Source organism: Lissotriton helveticus, chromosome 10 (assembly GCF_964261635.1).
Source record: "Lissotriton helveticus chromosome 10, aLisHel1.1, whole genome shotgun sequence".
Taxonomy (NCBI): Eukaryota; Metazoa; Chordata; class Amphibia; order Caudata; family Salamandridae; genus Lissotriton; species Lissotriton helveticus.
The window spans coordinates 5,874,911-5,893,314 of NC_136071.1; the positions used below are offsets into that span (position 1 = coordinate 5,874,911).

The 18,404-nt window shown below is 55.9% G+C and overlaps 1 protein-coding gene across 1 annotated transcript in view; it reads left to right on the forward strand.

Annotated features, from left to right (window-relative positions):
• The window catches only part of CACNA1F (calcium voltage-gated channel subunit alpha1 F), a 323,883-nt gene that overhangs the window by 109,841 nt on the left and 195,638 nt on the right, over window positions 1-18,404 (forward strand). The window contains exon 12 of the mRNA XM_078664279.1: window positions 5,953-6,113. Coding sequence (XP_078520405.1) covers window positions 5,953-6,113 — 161 coding nt within the window. The remainder of the gene's footprint in view (window positions 1-5,952; window positions 6,114-18,404) is intronic.

Genomic DNA, 18,404 nt, shown 5'->3' on the forward strand with positions numbered 1-18,404 from the left:
ATGGTGGTCGACGCTGCCCCTTCCCATTGTTGTGTTCCTTTGCTGCTTGTGGAGGGTGGTCGACGCTGCCCCTTCCCATTGTTGTGTTCCTTTGGTGCTGCTTGTGGAGGGTGGTCGACGCTGCCCCTTCCCATTGTTGTGTTCCTTTGGTGCTGCTTGTGTATGGTGGTCGACGCTGCCCCTTCCCATTGTTGTGTTCCTTTGCGTGCTGCTTGTGGAGGGTGGTCGACGCTGCTCCTTCCCATTGTTGTGTTCCATTGGGTGCTGCTTGTGGAGGGTGGTCGACGCTGCCCCTTCCCATTGTTGTGTTCCTTTGCGTGCTGCTTGTGGATGGTGGTTGATGCTGTCCCTTCCCATTGTTGTGTTCCTTTGCTGCTTGTGGAGGGTGGTCGACACTGCCTCTTCCCATTGTTGTGTTACTTTGGTGCTGCTTGTGGAGGGTGGTCGACGCTGCCCCTTCCCATTGTTGTATTTCTTTGCGTGCTGCTTGTGGAGGGTGGTCGACGCTGCCCCTTCCCATTGTTGTGTTCCTTTGCGTGCTGCTTGTGGAGGGTGGTTGACGCTGTCTCTTCCCATTGTTGTGTTCCTTTGCGTGCTGCTTGTGGGAGGGTGGTCAACGCTGCCCCTTCCCGTTGTTGTGTTTCTTTGCGTGCTGCTTGTGGAGGGTGGTTGACGCTGCCCCTTCCTGTTGTTGTGTTCCTTTGGTGCTGCTTGTAGAGGGATTGTTGACGCTGTCCCTTCCCATTGTTGTGTTCCTTTGCGTGCTGCTTGTGGAGGGTGGTCGACACTGCCCCTTCCCATCGTTGTGTTTCTTTGCGTGCTGCTTGTGGAGGGTGGTTGACGCTGTCCCTTCCCATTGTTGTGTTCCTTTGCGTGCTGCTTGTGGAGGGTGGTTGACGCTGTCCCTTCCCATTGTTGTGTTCCTTTGCATGCTGCTTGTGGAGGGTGGTTGACGCTGTCCCTTCCCATTGTTGTGTTTCTTTGCGTGCTGCTTGTGGAGGGTGGTTGACGCTGTCCCTTCCCATTGTTGTGTTCCTTTGTGTGCTGCTTGTGGGAGGGGGGTTGACGCTGCCACTTCCCATCCTTGTGTTTCTTTGTGTGCTGCTTGTGGAGGGTGGTTGACCCTGTCTCTTCCCATCGTTGTGTCCCTTCCCATTGTTGTGTTCCTTTGCGTGCTGCTTGTGGGAGGGTGGTTGACGCTGTCCCTTCCCATTGTTGTGTTCCTTTGCGTGCTGCTTGTGGAGGGTGGTTGATGCTGTCCCTTCCCATTGTTGTGTTTCTTTGCGTGCTGCTTGTGGAGGGGGGTTGATGCTGTCCCTTCCCATTGTTGTGTTCCTTTGCGTGCTGCTTGTGGAGGGTGGTTGACGCTGTCCCTTCCCATTGTTGTGTTTCTTTGCGTGCTGCTTGTGGAGGGTGGTTGACGCTGTCCCTTCCCATTGTTGTGTTCCTTTGCGTGCTGCTTGTGGGAGGGGGGTTGACGCTGCCCCTTCCCGTTGTTGTGTTCCTTTGCGTGCTGCTTGTGGAGGGGGGTTGATGCTGTCCCTTCCCATTGTTGTGTTTCTTTGTGTGCTGGTCGTTGAAGGGTGGTTTACGCTGCCCCTTCCCGCTGTTGTGTTCCTTTGCTGCTTGTGGAGGGTGGTTGACGCTGTCCCTTCCCGTTGTTGTGTTCCTTTGCGTGCTGCTTGTGGAGGGTGGTTGACGCTGCCCCTTCCCATTGTTGTGTTCCTTTGCGTGCTGCTTGTGGAGGGTGGTTGACGCTGCCCCTTCCCATTGTTGTGTTCCTTTGCGTGCTGCTTGTGGAGGGTGGTTGACGCTGCCCCTTCCCGTTGTTGTGTTCCTTTGGTGCTGCTTGTGGAGGGTGGTTGATGCTGCCCCTTCCCGTTGTTGTGTTTCTTTGCGTGCTGCTTGTGGGAGGGTGGTCGACGCTGCCCCTTCCCGTTGTTGTGTTTCTTTGCGTGCTGCTTGGGGAGGATGGTCGACACTGCCCCTTCCCGTTGTTGTGTTCCTTTGCGTGCTGCTTGTGGAGGGGGGTTGATGCTGTCCCTTCCCATTGTTGTGTTCCTTTGCGTGCTGCTTGTGGAGGGGGGTTGATGCTGTCCCTTCCCATTGTTGTGTTTCTTTGCGTGCTGCTTGTGGAGGGTGGTTGACGCTGCCCCTTCCCGTTGTTGTGTTCCTTTGGTGCTGCTTGTGGAGGGTGGTTGATGCTGCCCCTTCCCGTTGTTGTGTTTCTTTGCGTGCTGCTTGTGGGAGGGTGGTCGACGCTGCCCCTTCCCGTTGTTGTGTTTCTTTGCGTGCTGCTTGGGGAGGATGGTCGACACTGCCCCTTCCCGTTGTTGTGTTCCTTTGCGTGCTGCTTGTGGAGGGGGGTTGATGCTGTCCCTTCCCATTGTTGTGTTCCTTTGCGTGCTGCTTGTGGAGGGGGGTTGATGCTGTCCCTTCCCATTGTTGTGTTTCTTTGCGTGCTGCTTGTGGAGGGTGGTTGACGCTGCCCCTTCCCGTTGTTGTGTTCCTTTGGTGCTGCTTGTGGAGGGTGGTTGATGCTGCCCCTTCCCGTTGTTGTGTTTCTTTGCGTGCTGCTTGTGGGAGGATGGTCGACGCTGCCCCTTCCCATTGTTGTGTTTCTTTGCGTGCTGCTTGTGGAGGGTGGTCGACACTGCCCCTTCCCGTTGTTGTGTTCCTTTGCGTGCTGCTTGTGGAGGGGGGTTGATGCTGTCCCTTCCCATTGTTGTGTTCCTTTGCGTGCTGCTTGTGGAGGGGGGTTGATGCTGTCCCTTCCCATTGTTGTGTTTCTTTGCGTGCTGCTTGTGGAGGGTGGTTGACGCTGCCCCTTCCCGTTGTTGTGTTCCTTTGGTGCTGCTTGTGGAGGGTGGTTGATGCTGCCCCTTCCCGTTGTTGTGTTTCTTTGCGTGCTGCTTGTGGGAGGGTGGTCGACGCTGCCCCTTCCCGTTGTTGTGTTTCTTTGCGTGCTGCTTGGGGAGGATGGTCGACACTGCCCCTTCCCGTTGTTGTGTTCCTTTGCGTGCTGCTTGTGGAGGGGGGTTGATGCTGTCCCTTCCCATTGTTGTGTTCCTTTGCGTGCTGCTTGTGGAGGGGGGTTGATGCTGTCCCTTCCCATTGTTGTGTTTCTTTGCGTGCTGCTTGTGGAGGGTGGTTGACGCTGCCCCTTCCCGTTGTTGTGTTCCTTTGGTGCTGCTTGTGGAGGGTGGTTGATGCTGCCCCTTCCCGTTGTTGTGTTTCTTTGCGTGCTGCTTGTGGGAGGATGGTCGACGCTGCCCCTTCCCATTGTTGTGTTTCTTTGCGTGCTGCTTGTGGAGGGTGGTCGACGCTGTCCCTTCCCATTGTTGTGTTTCTTTGCGTGCTGCTTGTGGAGGGTGGTTGACGCTGTCCCTTCCCATTGTTGTGTTTCTTTGCGTGCTGCTTGTGGAGGGTGGTTGACGCTGTCCCTTCCCATTGTTGTGCTCCTTTGCGTGCTGCTTGTGGGAGGGGGGTTGACGCTGCCCCTTCCCGTTGTTGTGTTCCTTTGCGTGCTGCTTGTGGAGGGGGGTTGATGCTGTCCCTTCCCATTGTTGTGTTTCTTTGTGTGCTGGTCGTTGAAGGGTGGTTTACGCTGCCCCTTCCCGCTGTTGTGTTCCTTTGCTGCTTGTGGAGGGTGGTTGACGCTGCCCCTTCCCATTGTTGTGTTCCTTTGCGTGCTGCTTGTGGAGGGTGGTTGACGCTGCCCCTTCCCATTGTTGTGTTCCTTTGCGTGCTGCTTGTGGAGGGTGGTTGACGCTGCCCCTTCCCGTTGTTGTGTTCCTTTGGTGCTGCTTGTGGAGGGTGGTTGATGCTGCCCCTTCCCGTTGTTGTGTTTCTTTGCGTGCTGCTTGTGGGAGGGTGGTCGACGCTGCCCCTTCCCGTTGTTGTGTTTCTTTGCGTGCTGCTTGTGGGAGGATGGTCGACACTGCCCCTTCCCGTTGTTGTGTTCCTTTGCGTGCTGCTTGTGGAGGGGGGTTGATGCTGTCCCTTCCCATTGTTGTGTTCCTTTGCGTGCTGCTTGTGGAGGGGGGTTGATGCTGTCCCTTCCCATTGTTGTGTTCCTTTGCGTGCTGCTTGTGGAGGGTGGTTGACGCTGCCCCTTCCCATTGTTGTGTTTCTTTGCGTGCTGCTTGTGGAGGGTGGTCGACGCTGCCCCTTCCTGTTGTTGTGTTCCTTTTCGTGCTGCTTGTGGAGGGTGGTCAACGCTGTCCCTTCCCACCAGAACGTGCCACGCTGTGATGGTGTCACTGAACTAGGACCTCCTAGCCACAATTCCATTCATACTCCTGTTCGAACCCCACCCTTCTCTTTTTCACCTCCGTTTCTTCCCTTCTTTATCCCCTCAATAAGCCCCTTTGTTTCCCCTTGATCTGCCCTTCTCTGGATCTTCCCTCTGGGTCCCCCGGATCTGCCTCTCTTTGTCCGTTAGACCTGCCCCTCTGTGAACCCATTATCGTCTCCTCACTGACCTTCCAAAGATCCTCCCCTTCTGCTGCCTGAATCTGCCTATTTGTGTCCCTTGGTCTTCCCATATATGACCTCTGGCCTGCCACTAGAGCTTCTCCTCTCTGGACCCTGCAGTATCAGTTCTTTGCCCCATAGACCTGCCCCTCTATAACCTCTTGCATCTACTCCTCTCAGACCCCCTGACTCCACATCCTTCTCAGCTATGCCTGACCCATGGAGGGGGACCTCCCCCCTTGGAATTGCCCCACTCTTACATCCTGAATCTACCCCCCTCAGATGCCCTAGCACCACATTCTTTTCACCTGTGTCTGACCCGTGGAGGCGGACCTCTCTGCCCCCTTGGAGCTGCCCCGCTCTGACCTCTTGAATCTACCCTGCTCTGACCCCTACTCCACACCCATCTCACCTATGTCTGACCCCTGGAGGTAGTTCTCAGCTCCCCCTTGGAGCTGCCCCACTCTGACCTCCTAGATCTCTCCTTCTCATACTCCCCCGATGTTGCCACCCTCTCTCAACTATGGGTTTTCCTCTCTTTGCCCCTCCCCCGACCTGTCCCACTCTGACACCTCCATCTTCTGATTGCAGACTTGCTGATTTCAATCCGCGTGCATCTGTATTTGTGCCTCTCTAACCCCTTTGGTTTGTCCCTCTTTGAATTGTATATGATCCTCTCTCAAGCCCTCTCAGAGTAGCTTCTCTGTGACCTCTGAGCTCTGTCCTTCTCTGACCTTTGAGCTTGCTTCTCTTTGCCTCCTGACTTAGCTGGTCTTTGACCCCATAGACCTGACACAGACCTGCCTCTGCCTGAGTCTCTAAACCTGGCACTCTCTCGCACCTCCTAAATCTGTCTCCTATGGCCTCTGGACATGCCATCCTTTGACCTTCTGAATCTGCCTTGTCTAACCTCCACAGTTCCACCCCTCGCACACCCCCGGGGTCTACCATCTGTGGCCCCTGGATCCACCTGTCCTTGAACCTCTGGATCTGCCTGTCCTTAAACCTCTAGATCCACCTGTCCTTGAACGTCTGGATCCGCCTGTCCTTGAACCTCTGGATCCACCTGTCCTTGAACCTCTGGATCTGCCTGTCCTTGAACGTTTGGATCCGCCTGTCCTTGAACCTCTGGATCCACCTGTCCTTGAACCTCTGGATCCACCTGTCCTTGAACCTCTGGATCTACCTGTCCTTAAACCTCTTGATCCGCCTTTCCTTAAACCTCTGGATCCGCCGTTCTTCACCCTGTCCTTGATTGTGGCCCCTCGATGTCTCCTCTCTGACCTCCACAGATCCACCCCCGCATACCTCTGGGGTCTATCATCCGTGACCTCTGGATCCACCTGTCCTTGAACCTCTGGATCCGCCGTTCTTCGGCCCGGTCCTTGATTGTGGCCCCTCGATGTGTCCTCTCTGATCTCCAGGGTACCCCCGTCTAACCCATTGTCTTTGCTCCTCTCCTTCCCATCGGTTCAGCCGGAAGGTGAAGCGATGGAACCGGGCCTTTCGACGGAAGTGCCGGGTGGCCGTGAAGTCGGTGACCTTCTATTGGATCGTCCTCATCCTGGTGTTCCTCAACACCCTCACCATCGCCTCGGAGCACTACCTGCAGCCGGACTGGCTGACGGAGGTCCAAGGTGAGCCCAGCACCAGGGTCTGTGCTGCTCCTCTGCTCTCGCTGGGTGGGTTTCTTTGTGCCTTAATGTGGGTGGGCACGTCTTCCTGTGGAATGAGGGCTTGAAAAGCGAGACTGCGATCATGTCTCTGCACAGAGGTGGAGGGTGATGGATCAAAAGCAGATTTTTCAAGAGCTGCACACTGTGGAGGCTTTGAAAAATAATGGTATTGTTTCCTCTCAGGCGGTATTAGTGCAAGTGCCTTGAGTCACTTAGGTTTTAGGCGCTTTGTAGTTCTGGTTATTTAGGTAGTATCACTGGACAAAGCTGTTCACAAATTTAACCAATAATTGCTAATTCAAGATGAACCCAACAAGGGGGAAGTCGAAGATTACTGTGCTGCAGAAATACTTTATTGTAGTGGTGCATTAAAGTCAGTGGACAATAGAAAGGTATTTGATAGCTGATTTCATGTCATTGGAGGCCCTAAGCGAGCAAAGCTTGTTTTGCTGAGACAGACAGGGAAGGGGCCTATTTGCTACACAAAAAGTATGGGTGTACAGTAAAATTAACGATGAACTTAGTCACTCATCTATTTAAGAAGTCTTAAAACAGCCAACAAAAGAGTCCTCAGATCAGCGTGCGATTCTCCAGGCCTCGTTGATGGGGAGTGTTGAAGCTTCAGTAAGCGGGGTGTCTGCTGAGTTGTAATGTCCTCAGATCAGCGTGCGATGCTCCAGGCCTCGTCGATTGAGAGTGTTGAAGCTTCAATAAGCGGGATGTCTGCTGAGTTGTAATGTCCTCAGATCAGCGTGCGATGCTCCAGGCCTCGTCGATTGAGAGCGTTGAAGCTTCAGTAAGCGGGATTTCTGCTGAGTTGTAATGTCCTCAGATCCGCATGCGATGCTCCAGGCCTCGTTGATTGAGAATGTACCAACTAGCTTTGTTGGAGGACCTTTTTGGACTTTGTAGGTTTGCAGGGGTGATTCTGTCAGCGCAGTTTGTGATCCAGTTCTTGACCGCCTGTTTGATGTTGGTTACGGTTTGACGGCAGAAGGTGTTGAGAGCGTCGGCCCACTGGCTCTCTGAGATCTTATTCCAGCTGCGGTGTGACATGCTGGGCGGCTCTTTGTGGTGCTGGGGAATCCATAGATTGTGAAGTGGACGATGGCGTGGTTGAGCTCGCTGACATGGCTGCACTTGATTCTATCGCTGGCCTTGAAGATCGGGTCGAGTGCGTGTTCTGAAATGGTTGTGGGGTTGGTGACCAGTTGGGTGAGGCCAATGTTGCTCATGCTTTCGAGGAAGTTTGCAGTGCTGGTATCATTGGGGTCATCGAGGTAAAAATTGAGGTTGAGGAGGAAGATGTAGGTTTTCTGAGTTGATGGCGTTTGGAGGGATGAAATTGGGAATGATGTTGCAGAACCCAGGGCAAGGTTCTGGAGGTCTGTAGACGAGAGTGCCTCTGATGGTGGGTTTGCTGTTTGTTTGGAGCTTGAAGTTGAGGTGTTCCATGATCGGGGTGACATCATCTGCTGTGGTGGTGCAGTGGATGGTTTCTTCTGAATGATGGCGGTTCCCCTCGGTGCTTGTTGATGCGATCTCTATGTGCAATCTTGTTGCTGTCGGGTGTCAACTGAGGCGATGTTGGATGCTGATGCAGGTTTGAGCTAGGTCTCAGTGAGGAAGATGACATCAGGGTGAGGAAGGTGATGGTTCCCAAATCTCTGTGTTGTGCTTACAGAGAGATCGTGCATTGAGCAGGAGGCAGTGGAGATGGTCCGTGGTAGTCGTGGTAGATGTGGTTGTGGTCGCAGTGCATGCTGGAGCTCTGGTGTTGCAGGAGACGAGGCAGGTCCTATTATGGAGCAGAGAGAGGTGCAGCAGCAGTTGTTGTTGCCAGGTGCAGCCTGTGCAGTTAAGAGCGGTGCAGCCGAGTGGGAGAGATTTCGACAGACGATGACGAGGGAAAATAAAATAAATAATTCATTTTTCGTCGTCATCATCCGTCGAAATCCCCCACCCCCAACCTGGCCCCACTGTTCTTACCTGCACAGGCCGCGGCTGTTTATTGCAGGGTCCTGGGTTCAGGGCTTGGAGCTTGGTTGAGGTGCATCTGTGGGTAGCGGTAGGGCCAGGGGTCCTGGCGTTGGGTGTGGCCGGTGATATGTCTGCGTTGTGGACTCCATAAGTAATCCTGGGAGGTGGGAGGTGGGAGGTGCTAGCGGAAGAGCACAAAGTGGGAAAACAACATCTGGAGCAGAGAGCAACAATACAACAGTGAAAGTGAGTAGCAGAAAAATACAAAATAAAACAATACAGAAAAAAAGTTACAAGCAGTTGGGCACTATGGCAGTCACTGGTACAAAATGAGCGATGAACAACCGTGGGGAAGCGGCACGTGATGGAAGGGGGTGAAGAAGATTCTGGAGACGATGGTGCCATTGGACGAGCTTATAACCCAGTTGACCTGTATGTACAATGCCACAATGTTGATAATGATGACCCGATTAAGGGTATTTCCTTCTCTTTACAGAGCCAAGTTCATTTGTACCATTGAGAAAATCATAGTTGGTAATATTGTCATCCACACGATTTTAGACATTAAATTCAGTACTATGTGGAGGATGGATACGCTGAGGCCGGTTACCAAGAGCTGCCAATGATGCTGCTGGCGATGCATTCATATATGAGGTTTCCACCAGCGCTGCAATCCCAGATTCTGCAGCTGCTGCGACCTCTTCCGTAGTTGCCAAAGGTGTCAACGTCACTACCACAGCCCCAACGACCTCCACCCTGAACACAGGAACCATGACCTCAAGCCCCATCCCCTCTACCTTCACCTCTGGTACTTCAGACCGGTCCTGACTTAGGAGGATGAAGATGTGGTTTGTTAGAAGGGGCGATCTCAGAGGGTCAGGTTGTGCTCACCCGACCATCCCAGGACCCACCTCTCCCACAGATCTTGCCGAGTCTTATCGTGAGGTCCTCACCTGGGAGGACTTCTGGTCTAGGATCGTACACACTGAGCTCAAACCACACTTATTGATTTCAGTAACAAGTTCTTTATAAGCAGCAAAAGGAAAGTAGCACTCTTATGTACACAATGATCGAGGGATCGCAAAGTCTTTGAGGATTCGGGAAGAGGGAAGCAGGACAGTCTTTAGCCTTTGGGCCAGTACGAAGCACAGCTCTCAATCCTCGAGCCGGGGGATATGGAAGATGATGGTCGTACTGGCTGCTTCACTCCCGTCGAGTCGGCTCGGATCGTGATGGGGGTCTCGATGGTCCAGCCGGACCAGAGTACTCCTCGAGCCGCGACGAGGTTAGCAGGGCTCGATCCGGAGAAGTTAGTGAGGAGCCGCGACAGCGTCAGCAGGGCTCAGATGGTTACAGGTTCAAGCTTGAGCCGCGACAGCGTCAGCAGGGCTCTGAGGTCTTAGAGAGGACGAGCCGCGACAGCGTCAGCAGGGCTCCGATGGTTACGAATTCAGCTCGAGCCGCGACAGCGTCAGCAGGGCTCCGAGGTCTTAGAGAGGACGAGCCGCGACAGCGTCAGCAGGGCTCCGATGGTTACGAGTTCAGCTCGAGCAACAGTTCCTTGTTGCGAAGAGGGAGCCGCGACAGCGCCAGCAGGGCTCAGCGATGCGAGGTTGAGTTCTTCTCAGGGCCAGCCGCGATCAGATCAGCAGGGCTTCAGGTCCAAGATACAACTGCCCGCTAGTTGTCGGGCGGGCCTTGATATAGTCCATTGGCCCCTTTGATGTCCGGACCCTCGCAGGTGGAGGTCTCATGCCTTGGGGGCTGGTCGTTGGCGAGGTCCGGCGGTTGGCTCTTTGATCTCTTTGAAAGATGCGTCCGGGGGTTCCCAGACGCCCAGTAGGTCTGGAGCCAGCACTCGGGGAGGCCAGAGGTGTAATCGAAACTGGCCCACAGGGGGAGGCCAAGGGTGTGACAGATACCAGTCTCTCAGGGGAGGCCGGAGGTGCCATCGAAACTCCCTGGCTTATCTCACTCGGGGAGCCCTTTACCCCCCAGCCGGGACTGGCGCGCCTTTGGAGTCTGGGTTTCGCTGGGGCCGGGGTCACGCTAGGCCCAGGGAGACAGGGATCTCTGGAAGAGAAAATGGCTGCCGGGCCTTGTGGGGCATGCAAGGTTAGGCGCTCGGAGCCGGGAGTGGAACGGGATAGGCAGGCCGGGTCGTTGGTTACAGGGGTCTGGGCTTATCGGGAGTAGGACGACCAGGCTCGGGGTGCAGGCTACACTAACGGGGATGCTGCGCAGGGGACTCAGGGTGTAGGCCTATGCTCACAGGGTGTGGGGGGACAGAGGCGAACCACGCCACGAGGCCGGGTCCAACGCGCGTCCCCCCCAGCTGAAGGCGGGGAGAACTACCCATCCTCTTGACGGTTCTCTTCGCTGAGGCGGAAGAATCGGGACAGGCCGTCTGCGTTGGCGTGGTCAACACCAGGCCGGTGCTCAACAGTGAAATCCATCCCCTGGAGGGAGATGGACCAGCGCAACAATTTGGGATTCTCCCCTCTCATCTGCATTAGCCACCGGAGGGGTCGGTGGTCGGTTTGGACCCGGAAGTGAGTACCGAACAGGTAGGGCCTCAGCTTCTTCAGGGCCCAAACCACCGCGAAGGCCTCCCACTCGATGGTGCTCCACCTTTGTTCTCGAGGGAGTAGCCTTCGGCTAATGAACGCCACTGGCTGGTCCAGGCCGCTCTCGTTCACCTGGGACAGAACTGCTCCGATGCCATGCTTGGACGCGTCCGTCTGTACTACAAACTCTCAGGAGTAGTCGGGGGCCTGTAGGACTGGGGCAGTACACATGGCGTCCTTCAAGGTTTCGAACGCCTCTTGGCAGGCGGGGGTCCAGCTGACTTTCTTCGGCTGGTTTTTGGAGGTTAACTCCGTGAGTGGTGCTACGATGCTGCCGTACCCTTTGATAAACCTTCGATAGTACCCCGTGAGCCCTAGGAACACCCGCACTTCAGTCTGGGTCGTGGGGGCTCCCAGGCCACGATTGCATCGATCTTGGGCTACGAGGCCGCTTCCGACCTGGTGTCCCAGGTAGACTACGGACCCTTGTCCGATCTGGCACTTGCTTGCCTTAATGGTGAGACCAGCCCTCCTCAGGGCTGTCAGCACCGCCCAGAGGTGCTGGAGGTGCTCGGGCCAGTGGGAACTGTAAACTGCGATATCGTCCAGATACGCAGCACTGAACTCTTCCAACCCAGCCAGTACCTGGTTCACCAGCCTCTGGAAGGTGGCGGGGCGTTTTTCATCCCGAAGGGCATCACCCGGAAATGGTAGTGACCATCCGGGGTGGAAAAAGCGGATCTCTCTCTAGCCCCTTCGGTGAGGGCGATCTGCCAGTATCCGCTGGTCAGGTCGAACGTACTGAGGAAGCGAGCAGCCCCTAGGCGATCAATAAGCTCGTCTGCTCGGGGAATGGGATGCGCATCGGTTCTGGTGACGGCGTTGAGCCCGCGGTAGTCTATGCAGAACCTCAGCTCGGGAACAGCGCCGGGGGCGGCAGCCTTCGGAACCAGGACCACGGGGCTAGCCCATGGGCTATCAGAGGCTTCTACCACTCCTAGGGCTAGCATCTTGGAGATCTCGGCCTTGATACAGGCCCGGACTCGGTCAGGGACGCGGTTGGCTCTGTGCCGTACCGGTGGGCTGTCCCCGGTGTCCACGTCGTGGACGCACCAGCTGGTGACGCCGCGGGTGAGGGAGAAGAGGTCCGAGAACTGTCCCAGTAACTGGCGACAGTCCTTGCGCTGCTCGGGAGAGAGGGAGGAGGAGAGACTCACTCCCTCTACGGAGCCATCTTTTTCTTTGGCGCATAGGAGATCGGGGAGAGGCTCCGGTTCCTCTTCTTCTCCGTCATCCGTGGTGAGGAGTAAACTCAACTCGGACCGGGCGAAGTGGGGCTTGAGGCGCTTCACGTGGAGGACCCGCAAGGGGTTCCGGGGGGACTGTACATCGATGAGATAAGTCACCTGACTCTTGCGCTCCACCACCTTGAAGGGCCCTGTCCACTTGTCTTGCAGGGCACAGGACTCCACGGGGGCCATCACCCAGACCTGCTGTCCGGGTTGAAACTCGACCAGAGTGGCATTCTGGTCGTACCACCGTTTCATTTCTTCTTGACTGGCCTCGAGGTTGGCCTCGGTCAGTTCTCGGAACTTCCTAGTCTGGTTCCGGAGGGCTAGGATGTATCGAAACACATCCGGAGGGGGCTCTGGGGCCGCCGTCTCCCAACCTTCCTTGACTAGGCTGAGGGGCCCCCGGACGGGGTGCCCGTAGAGGAGCTCGAAGGGGCTGAACCCCAGGGATTTCTGGGGGACTTCGCGGTACGCGAAGAGAAGACAGGGAAGGAGGACGTCCCACTTACGCCTCAGGGGCTCTTCGAGACCCATGATCATTCCCTTGAGGGCCCGGTTGAATCGCTTCACCAGACCGTTACCCTGGGGGTGATAGGGGGTGGTGAACTTGTACGTCACCCCACATTGTTGCCAGAGGGACCTCATGTATTTCGAGATGAAGTTGGTCCCTCGGTCGCTGACGACTTCTCGGGGGAATCCCACCCGAGAGAAAATCCCCATGAGGGCCCGCCCCACTACGGGTGCCGTCACCGTTCGGAGGGGAATGGCTTCGGGGTATCGGGTGGCATGGTCCACCAAGACAAGGAAAAAGCGGTGACCTAAGGAGGTCCTGGGGTCGAGAGGGCCCACGATGTCCATTCCCACCCACTCAAAGGGGGTACTGACCACGGGGAAGGGTTGGAGGGGGGCCTTGCGCCTCCCGCCGCTCTTTCCGCTGGACTGACACATGGGGCAGGACTTACAGTGGGCCTCCACATCGGAGCGCATGCCTGGCCAGTAGAAGTGCGTGACCAGGCGGTGATACGTTTTGTCTTGTCCCAAGTGTCCTGCCAGGGGTACATCATGGGCCAGGTTCAGGAGAAAGCCGCGGAAACGTAGGGGTACCACCAGCACTCGGGCTGACCCTAGCTCAGCAGACTTTTGTTCGCTGTACAAGAGGCCGTTTTCCCAATAGACAAAGTGGGAGCCGGACTGGTCACCAGCGGCCTGGGCGGCGGCCTGCTACCGCGGCCCAACCAAGGACGGACACGAGGTCTGTTCTAGGCAAAATTCTTCTCGGGACGGTCCTCCTTCCTGGCGCCACTGGGCCAGCTCAGGAAGGTCGTCCAGGCTCGTGGTCTGTTCGACGTCAGGGCCGAGGGGGCCTGCGTCGGAGGGGGAGATCTCTCCGGTGGACAGCTCGGTGGTCTCAAAGGACTCGGGGACCTCGGGGTCCTCAGGGGTTGGCGGTGCGGTCTCAAGATTCACCCCCTCGGGGTTAGCCGCCCGGGCGGTCATCGATCGGGTGCTCACACAGGCCCATTCGGGCAGGCCCCCCATCTCCAGCTGGGTCCTTTTCTCGACCCGCTTCCATAGGGAGCTCTCTAGATCGTTGCCGAGCAGGCAGTCCACGGGCATGTCTGAGCGGACCGGCACTCGTAACTCTCCGGAGACGCCCCCCCACTCGAACGGGACTTGAGCTATCCAGCAGGTGAGGATGGAGTTGTCAGCTGCTATCACCCGGCAAGAGAGGTGGGGAACAATTTGGGCTTCGGTGACTATGTGACGTTTGACTGCGGTGATACTGGCCCCGGTTTCTCAGAGCGCCCCTATGGGGTGGCCATTGACGGTCACCTGCTGTCGGTACTTTTCCGTGTTGTCGGGCAGGCTTGGCTGACTCAGGGCCCTGGCTTGGCTGGGGGAAACCCTGCGCGCGTTGTGGGAGGTGAGGTGCCGGGCTGGTTCCTGGGGGGACTGCGCGGGGACCCTAGCTGGGATCCCCTCTGTCTATTCTGACTCCCCCCTCCCCTCTGGCGAGAAGATCCCTGTTCATTTCGGCCAGAGTCTCCCCCGGGCCCCCGGGGGACTCTGGTGCTCACCCAGCGATCGGCCTCGACGGCCAGCTTCCGGGGGTCAGCTAACTTGCTGTCCAGAAGATGCTGTCGGAGTTCCACAAAGCAGTTCAGGGACAAATGTTCATAGGCAATGAGGTCGATGAGCCCCTCGAAGGTGGATACTTTGCTGCCCTTGATCCACCCTTCCAGGGCCCTGCTGTAGAAGTTCACATATTCCACCCAGGTGGTGCCGGGGATTTTCTTGCATTCTCTAAAGCGTTGGCGGTACATTTTGGGGGTGAGCCCGTACCTTGTGAGAAGGGCCTCCTTCATGTGGCTGTAGGAGGTCTGTTCGGCGGACGGTAGATCGAGCAGGGTGTCCCTCCCATCACTCAAGAATCGCCCCCACAGTCCGGCTCCCCAATCCGTTCGCGGAACTCGGTGGGAGGCCATGGCGACTTCGTAGGCCTTGAACCATTGCTGGATATCATCGTTCTTATAGTAATCCTTGACCACATCCTTGGGGATGTGGACCTTGGGTTCCACCGGGGGAATGGCCTCTCGGGTACCTGATGTTCTGTTGTCTTCGCTCTGGGCCTTCAGTTCGATCTCCTTCAGGCCGCGCTCGTGCTCCAGCTGGAGCCTTTTCCCTCGTGTTCTCTCTGGAGTTTCTTCTCCTCCAGTTCTCCTTGCAGCCGCAGCTGCTCGATGGCTAGCTTCTTCTCAGCCAGCTTCAGCTCTCCTTCTATCTTCAGACGCGCAAGTTCTAGCTTGTGGTTTCGGTTGCATTCTTGGTCGGTCATCTCTTCTTGCGACAGACCTCTCTCCGTGCTGGGACTCCGCGTTGGGGACTCTGCTCTCTCATGCTCTGGGGCGTGGGTTTCGGTCAGGGGTGCTCCCTCTCCATCGACTTCTGTTGGTGCTGGAGGTTGTGTTCCGGCCTCCACCCAGGCTGTTAGGGCTTGTTGAAAGTCTTCTTTGGTGCTTAATCCCGTTGTCGGGATGTGGAGATCTTTGCAGAATTGTTTGAGCTCTCGGTGCGAATAGTCTCCCAGAAGCTCCATCGGAAAGGTGGTCTTGTCATTCGTGGGACTCATGGTTGTTCTTTGTTCGGGTAGTGTGTCAGTACTGTACGATCCCTAGACGTAGGTTCTTATCCCGCCGCTGCCACCAATGTTAGAAGGGGCAATCTCAGAGGGTCAGGTTGCGCTCACCCGACCACCCCAGGACCCACCTCTCCCACAGATCTTGCCGAGTCTTATCGTGAGGTCCTCACCTGGGAGGACTTCGGGTCTAGGATCGTACACACTGAGCTCACACCACACTTATGGATTTCAGTAACAAGTTCTTTATAAGCAGCAAAAGGAAAGTAGCACTCTTATGTACAAATGATCGAGGGATCACAAAAGTCTTTGAGGATTCGGGAAGAGGGAAGCGGGACAGTCTTTAGCCTTTGGGCCAGTACGAAGCGTACCCTACGCACAGCTCTCAATCCTCGAGCCGGGGGATACGGAAGATGATGGTCGTACTGGCTGCTTCACTCTCGTCGAGTCGGCTCGGATCGTGATGGGGGTCTCGATGGTCCAGTCGGACCAGAGTACTCCTCGAGCCGCGACGAGGTTAGCAGGGCTCGATCCGTAGAAGTCCGTGAGGAGCCGCGACAGCGTCAGCAGGGCTCAGATGGTTACAGGTTCAAGCTTGAGCCGCGACAGTGTCAGCAGGGCTCTGACGTCTTAGAGAGGACGATCCGCGACAGCGTCAGCAGGGCTCCGATGGTTACGAGTTCAGCTCGAGCCGCGACAGCGTCAGCAGGGCTCCAAGGTCTTAGAGAGGACGAGCCGCGACAGCGTCAGCAGGGCTCCGATGGTTACGAGTTCAGCTCGAGCCGCGACAGCGTCAGCAGGGCTCCGAGGTCTTAGAGAGGACGAGCCGCGACAGCGTCAGCAGGGCTCCGATGGTTACGAGTTCAGCTCGAGCCGCGACAGCGTCAGCAGGGCTCAGGTGGTTCAGTTCCTTGTTGCGAAGAGGGAGCCGCGACAGCGTCAGCAGGGCTCAGCGATGCGAGGTTGAGTTCTTCTCAGGGCCAGCCGCGATCAGATCAGCAGGGCTTCAGGTCCAAGATACAACTGCCCGCTAGTTGTCGGGCGGGCCTTGATATAGTCCATTGGCCCCTTTGATGTCTGGACCCTCGCAGGCGGAGGTCTCATGCCTTGGGGGCTGGTCGTTGGCGAGGTCCGGCGGTTGGCTCTTTGATCTCTTTGAAAGATGCGTCCGGGGGTTCCCAGACGCCCAGTAGGTCTGGAGCCAGCACTCGGGGAGGCCAGAGGTGTAATCGAAACTGGCCCACAGGGGGAGGCCAAAGGTGTGACAGATTCCAGTCTCTCAGGGGAGGCCGGAGGTGCCATCGAAACTCCCTGGCTTATCTCACTCGGGGAGCCCTTTACCCCCCAGCCGGGACTGGCGCGCCTTTGGAGTCTGGGTTTCACTGGGGCCGGGGTCACGCTAGGCCCAGGGAGACAGGGATCTCGGGAAGAGAAAATGGCTGCCGGGCCTTGTGGGGCATGCAAGGTTAGGCGCTCGGAGCCGGGAGTGGAACGTGATAGGCAGGCCGGGCCGTTGGTTACGGGGGTCTGGGCTTATCGGGAGTAGGACGACCAGGCTCGGGGTGCAGGCTACACTAACGGGGATGCTGCACAGGGGACTCAGGTTGCAGGCCTATGCTCACAGGGTGTGGGGGACAGAGGCGAATCACGCCACGAGGCCGGGTCCAACATGTTTGATAAAGAAGGGGAGATCTTTGGTGCGACCCTCCTCCATGGCGGAAGAGTCAACCCTCCCCCCACCAAGGATTCTTAGCTTCATGATTTAGCTAAAGTCAACTCCCTCATCGAGAGGACAGCTAAGATATTTGTTGTTTCCTTAAACATACATCATGAAGATTGTTTCTATATGATTCCAGGGATCCTACTAGAAGGACATCCAAAGCCATCGCCTTATTCACTCAGATCCGGTTGAAAGGAAGATGGTGTTGCAGACACCTGTGCACGTCCTGGCTACAGCGCTGCATTTGGAGAGAACATACAGGGATTGGGAAACACTGCTGCCTGTTTATCGGGCCTTCCCAAAGCAGAATTTGTCATGGTTTAGGACACGTTCTTAATCCATGCTCTCCATGCATGGCTCCACTAGATAGAGAAGAGTGATGTGGGGATCCATTCGGACAGACAGTGTCTCTTTATCCGCCAGTTCTGTCCATCTAACCCAGTGGCGTCATTCCATCCAGGACTTCCTTTGTTACCTCAGCTTGGCTCTCTTCAACATCGTCAAGAACTGAAGACAGGCATCCTTTCCATGCTGCCAAAGGGGGCCCACAAACCAGTCCCCAAATCCTTGCAAAACAAAGGTTGTGTTAAGAATTTATCATCGTGAAAAAGAAAAAATCCTGATCGTGGTGACCACTTTTAAATATATGTTGTCTCAGCAAGTATCTCAAAAATCTGTCATTCTGGATTGTCACCCTTCAAGAGATCCTTTTACCCATGCAGAGATTTGATATGTGACACTATTGGATTTGTAGGAAGCTTACTTTCATACGTCTGTTCCTCACAAGCATTAAAGGTCTATGTCTAAGTAGCTCTATGCCATTACCAACATATTTTTCTGCTCGCTTTCAAATCCTCCGCACATCTCTATGAACTGAACCGCTCTAATGGTTGCCCACCTTCACCGCCATGGTCATCAAATGCTCCCTTATCTGGACGATTGACTTTCCGAAGGGAAGACACAACGCAAGGCAGCAGCCTCCACCAAAGCCTGTCTAACCTTTTATACAGAATCGGACTGATGAAGCAGAAAAGTGTACTCTGACAAGCAGAGTACAGGTCTTGGACACTATTCTAAAGCCAAAGATGAGGACACTGATGAGGACCCCGAGCACACCTCCTCCCGCCAGTCTCCTGCACCGTGCTCTTCTAATCCCCGTTTGATGTCCAACATTCTACTGATATTCATGATGTCATTTGTAAAATCAGCATTTTTAGGTCTCGGCCTGCGTAGGCTGCGCGTGCGCAGTCTCGCTGGCGAGAAATTTTGTTTTTCAGTATGGGGGCTTGAACCCGCCCCTCTTCTCCATTGGCTGGCTTCCTAAACAGAGGCCAGCCATTGGAGGAGAGGGGCATCACTCCGTTCAAGCCAGGATTCGGGGGGGTGTTTTTTTAGGTTCTTTCTCTCCTCTTCCCATTGGCTGGAATTCCAGCCAATGGGAAGAGGAGAGAATGAAAACCACGTCCCCGAATCACAAAATGACGCTGCGTTTCTCCGAGGCATTTCCGCATGACCTCGGAGAAACATAGTGGTGTTTCCATGTCGTGGGAGCGGGTG